The following is a 5898-nucleotide window of genomic DNA, read 5'->3' as shown; positions in this document are numbered from 1 at the left end:
CAGTCTCGATCAGGCTGTAGTTCTGAGTAAGCTAGTCAGTTTCCATAGGCAGAGCCGCTGAGGCTTATGGGTACTGTAGTATTTAGAGCCATTCAACAAACCGAACTGAGGGGAATAAAATGTGAGTTGTCGAAGGGTGTTGGTGGTGAAATTAGATGTATATCTGATGACTTGTTTTGTTGTGTAATAGTGAAGTTAACTTATTTTGAGCTCACTTCTTGACTTTATGTTACTCTGCGGTCCAATAAGAAGACAAAGCGAGCTGTAACGAGTCTCCGCGGTTCTCCGTTTGTCTTGTTGTTTCAGCTGAACGGACCTAACGACCCCCGTTCGTCTGGTGTCTACTCTCCCAAAAACGGGGTCGGGGAGGGCGGGGGGTTGGACCCCGTCTCTACCTCAGCCGGGCCGAGAAGCAGCGCATGTACTCCGTCATCCAGCGGTCCTCCACCACCGTCAGCTGCGACCGCCTCATCTTGTCCAGGTCAGCTGACCGAGCCCGCCGCCGGTCCAGGTTGGAGCTCCGCTTGTCGGACTCTCGCCGGGTCTGGACGCAGGCGTCGGACGTGCTGCTCTGAGAGGAGAAACCAGAGAGGAGTCGTTTCCGAAAAGCACACCGGCACTTTATTATTAATGTTTGCAGAGTGTTTGGTGACACGGCTTCTCTTCTCTGGTGTCCTGAGATCGAAGTCGAGCTGCTCCGACAGACTCCTCTACTCTTCCTCCTCTACATTTTAAACTAATACACTCTTCAGTCGTTCCTCTTTTTAAATGACATTATTCACTATTTATTGGAAAATGGTCGGCAGTGATGTACAGTATGTTTTATTTACCTCGGTCAGCAGCTACAAAATGGGCTACATCGTGATCCTTTGGGACAACTGCACCTGATCACAGTAGGTCCACTAAAAGAGCTTGTTTGATCCACTGACAGGCTCAGAGTGTTATTCTAAGTGTGTGACAGCATCATGGAAAGGATCCCTACAGAGAGAGACCTGGAAGATCCTTTTGGTTTAACCACAAACAGCACACACACCAGACTACATTCACTAAAACAGGGATTTTGCCTCGCAGAACATGAATGCTACTTGTGTAGTTGCTGGGACTTTGGCGTTTTAAATAGTTACTTTGGATCCAAACTAACTCTTTAAAACATCTGGTTTAAAGGTTTATTTTGTTTATCTGTGTAAAACAATAACACAAACAAACTAACTGATCGAGGAAGTGGTAGACCAGCCACTCCTGTGTTCTGCAAGATAAAATCCCTGTTTGTGGTTAAACCAAAAGGATCTTCCAGGTCTCTCTCTGTAGGGATCCTTTCCATGATGCTGTCACACACTTAGAATAACACTCTGAGCCTGTCAGTGGATCAAACAAGCTCTTTTAGTGGACCTACTGTGATCAGGTGCAGTTGTCCCAAAGGATCATGTTGCAGCCATTGGAATTTGTTTGCGGCTGCCGGCTGAGTTGATCTACTGGAACAATTCCCAAACTTTTTGGACCTCCCAGTCATTTAGAGGATAGGTACAGATAGGTTACAGTTATAACTCATCCTGCTGTTCTTGCCTAATAAAGCTGTGTATTTAAAAGCGTCCTCAGTGAGACAAACACTCACATCATTCAGCGTCCTCCTGACCTCCGTCCTCTCCGTCCAGTCCAGTCGGCTGGACGGTCTCCCGTTCTCCTTGGTGCTGATCGCTGGTTGGCTCTTGGCTCTCGGCGGTTTGCGGACGACGGCCGGTTTGCCGTCGTGCGAGCTGTCTCGGTGTCTGGGCTCAGACCGAGGGGTGCGGCGCCGGTGACATCGCTTCGGCGCCGGGTTTACCTGCTCCCCGTCAGAGGACGCCGTGTCGGCTGGACCGTTGTCTGTCGCCGTGTCGTCTGTGGGTCCGCTGGTGGTCTGAGCCGCCGCTGCCGCCAAACCGCCGCTGGCTTCATTCACACCATTTTCTATAACTGAGACACGGAAAACAGCGAAGGTTAGAATCACAGAGGAAAAGATTTACTTAAAAAACATTTTCTCATTGAATTCTGTTTGTTGGCTGCAGCTGGAGCCTCTGAGTGCATGCTGATGATTTGATTATAACCAGACTTGTTAAATTAAAATTAAATTAGTTCAGTCCAGGTCGAAGCCCCTTGAACTTCACCTAATCTGAAAAACAACACAACTAGTGGGCTCGAGAAGAAAAAAAACACATTTTTTAGATTAAAGATTGTAATTTCTGCAGTAATATCAGTCTACTGTCAGTGGTGGCTGAAAACTGAATATTAATTATCCTTATTAATATTCAGATTTCAGCCGCATGTTTTCTATCTGAGCTCAAAGTCTGAACTGGAGAAACGAGTCCCGTCTGAGCGCCGAACCTTCAGTCCAAATATTTTTAGCTTCAGCGTCCTCAGAGGTAAACCAGCCTCTGGCCCTCATACTGTCAGAGGAAGCACAAAGAAACTCCTCTCCTGGGTCTGTTGGATTATCCTAAAAATATTCCTGGACGTGGGACAGGAAACCACAAACACATTATCACAACCCCTTCAACTGCAGCACAGACCATCTCTGTTTCCTCACATCAAACACAGACCCAGGTGAGATTACCCTCATTGATCTGGAACGGGTTCTTCTAGGATTGTGTTTTACAGATCATTTTAGAGGTTAACGACACCTTGCAGTCGGTTCTTATCCTTCTGACAAAGAGACGTAAACCAGCACATGAAGGAAAAAGTTAAAATACTTTAAATAAAAGAATAAAACATGAATATTCTTCACGAAGACATTAGTCTCTAATGTCTTCGTGAAGAATATTCATGTTTTATTCTGAGCCTTTTTCACAATGACTTCTGTATTTTCACTGAATCTAAACACAGTGACAGATTTATTCAGGTTTCAATAGAGAAAAAGAGAAAATCCTCACATTCATTTTCTGCCGATCGACTAATCACTTAATCGACTAATAAATGATTACAAACAGCCCTCTAACCTGCGGTCGGTGCAGCGTCTCCAGCTCCCACCTCAGCCTCTCCGTCCTCAGAAGGCGGTTTCTGCCCGGGGCTGCACGGCCTCTGTTTCCCCTCCGAGCACGCCGGCGGCGGCGGGAGGGACAGGGGGACGACTTTGTTCCTGGTCGGCCTCGGCGTGGACCAGCCGCTGGAGTCGGAGCCGCTGTCCCAGCCGTCCCAGAACCAGGGCTTGTGGGTATGCTCCATCACCCGCCGGGTCAGCCGGTACTTCACAGAGTCCTCGTAACACTTGGAAAACGTCTCCCATTTGGGATCCCTGAACTTCTTCATGTACTCCGTCCGGATCTTCTTGGTCACCATGGTTTCCTGGTCACTGCTCGTGTCTGGCTCTGGAAACACTGGAGGGGAAATAAAATAATAAAAACAGCAGCACTCAGCAGGATTGTCCCATAAGACGAGATGAGCGACGTCGCCTGCTTATCATCACGAGGTAAGAGAAGGACAAATGGACGCACGTTCATCAGATCTAAACCGTCTTTACGACAGGACGTAAAACTCTGGGAGGACGAAGGGAGGCAAAGAAATAAAGACCTAAAGGCTTTAAAGTCTTCCTGTGATACAAATACAATATACTGTGTATATATATATATATATACATATAAATAAAGTAACGCTGCTTGAAACTAGAGCAGAAAGAAATTTGTCGATTAATCCGATTGGTATTTTCATTTACTCATTCATTCATTTTTATGCAAAAAAATACCAAATGTTCTTTGCTTTGAATTAAAAAAACTAATTAATAATAAAAACAGAGGTTGTTGTCTGTGTTCAGGTGCTGTATGGTAAATATGGTAATTTGGTGCGATTTTCTTTGTCATGTGTGATGATAAATTCAATAACTTTGACGTTTTGACAAAAAGACGGTATCAGATTAAGTCATGTTGGATTCTGAGAAATCATAATTATCAGCATTCTTCCACTAACCTGACAATTTATTGATAGACAAATCAATCAACTACTCCAGAAAATCATCTGCAGATTGATCAGAAATGAGAATTACTGTTATTCCCAGCCATGGTTGGAAGTTACATAAAAACTGGGCAGCATGTGATGAATTAATCTGTTTTTATTTTACTTTTAATTCCTGCGCAGGAACGTAAAAACTAGGCAGCGTGTTTTATACTCGCCAATAGTTCAATATTCATTGTTATACATATAATGTTACTTTATATTTCTGCTAATTTTAGAAGCTTCTTGTATGTTTTGTCTGCAAAAACCTTCATCAGTGACGTAACGAACACTGTAGTGTCGATTGATCCAATGATAGAAGATCTTGTAGGTACAAATCTGCAACTATTTTGATAATCACTTTATTTATTCTTCATGTGCAATATAAAATTCAATACCTGATCAGACAAAAGGACAGTATCACATCAAATCATGTTAGTTTCTATGAAAAATCTAATTATTGGCATTTTCCCTCGTCGAGAAGCTCGTTGATTAATCAGAAATGAAAATATTAGTTACTGGCAGCCATAGTTGAATCTTATTGCATAAAGAAGTTTGAGAAGCGTGCGATCAATTAACCCGTTTTTAATCTACTTATCAATTTATGAAACAATCCTACATTAGAAATTTGTGAAAAATAAGAACAACAAATCCTGGACTTACTTTCCGGAGCAGGAACGTAGAAACTAGGCAGCGTTTTATTTAATTTTTTAAATATTTTATCAATACACAATATGATCATATTGTGAATATATAATATTATGTTATATTTCTGCACAATTTACAGCCTTTTCATATCTTTCAGGTGCAAAAACCTCCGTCTATACAGCGACAAACACTATCAGATAAATGTAGTGCAGTAAAAAGTACAACATGTACCTCTGAGATGAAGTAGAAGTACCTCAAATGTGTACTCAAGTAAATGTAGTTAGCTACCCTCCAGCTCTGCTGAGAAAAACCTACCAGGCTAATGAAGTGTAGGTTTCTGACGGGATCTACCTGCAGCCCTTGGTGACGTAGCTCTGTCAGGTGTGGTCTACCTGTAAGCCCCGCCCACCCCCTCCACAGCAGATTATACTGGGGGCAGAGGAGGATTGAGGCTTATTATAGTCTCACAACTCACTGTACTACAGCTGGTATCGATACACGACCGATAACACACCATCTATTTCTGCCAGGAGTCCTCCCGCCTACACACACACACACATTCCCCTTTATTTTATTATATAAAAACCTGTTATCTTTAGTGAAAATAAACTACATTAAATATTCATTTATCTCAGCTGGCCTACATCTGATCCAAGGACGAAATCGGGGCAATATTTGACATTAATTTGGTGTCAAACAGATAATTATTTCTGATTTATTGGTGATTTTTTTTTAATGTAACTGAAACAGATATGCGTCTTATTTTGAAGGGTTTAATTTCATCGGTTATACCCCCCCAAAATATCGTATTTTTTAAAATAATTAAAGCCTAAAAACACACAGAGGAGCTCCATAAAACAAACGTGTGTGTTTTAAAGGTGAAGAAAATGACATTAAGAGTGTAAATATGAGTTTTTAAATGACAGCAGTCGAGTGAAAACAGGCAACAGCCATTTATCCACAGCCGTTACCGTCACCTGCCCGCTCCAAGCCCCGTCAGTGAACACGGCGAGGGCGGAAAAGAAAAACGGGTTTAACGGCTGGATTTTAATGTCAGATAAAAGGGTACTCACCCAGACCGGACTCCGGAGGGGTGCGGTCTGATTTTGGAGCCGGGCTGTGCCTTCAGTCCCGCGGTCAGGCGCCTAGCATCGCTCCGCTCCTCTGAGACTGACTGAGCGGAGGAAGCTAAGTGCTAAGCTAGCTAAAATGTAACAAACTGCTTCCGGCTCCACGTTTCAAAATAAAATGCTGAACTAAAGAAACACCAAAAACAGAATTTGAAGTACT

The 5898-nt window shown here is 43.2% G+C and overlaps 1 protein-coding gene across 1 annotated transcript; it reads right to left on the bottom strand.

Moving 5' to 3' along the window:
* Positions 1–391: 391 nt before the first annotated feature.
* ccsapa (centriole, cilia and spindle-associated protein a) lies at positions 392–3312 on the bottom strand. Its single transcript, XM_070828558.1, has 4 exons — positions 2973–3312; positions 2547–2549; positions 1634–1953; positions 392–571 (listed from the first exon to the last, which is right to left on the bottom strand). Exons 1-4 carry the CDS (start codon positions 3310–3312, stop codon positions 392–394), a joined length of 843 nt encoding a protein of 280 aa, XP_070684659.1.
* Positions 3313–5898: the final 2586 nt, after the last annotated feature.

The sequence above is a fragment of the Pempheris klunzingeri genome, chromosome 3, assembly GCF_042242105.1.
Source record: "Pempheris klunzingeri isolate RE-2024b chromosome 3, fPemKlu1.hap1, whole genome shotgun sequence".
In the NCBI taxonomy this organism is placed as follows: domain Eukaryota; kingdom Metazoa; phylum Chordata; class Actinopteri; order Acropomatiformes; family Pempheridae; genus Pempheris; species Pempheris klunzingeri.
This window is presented reverse-complemented; position numbering and strand designations above follow the sequence as displayed.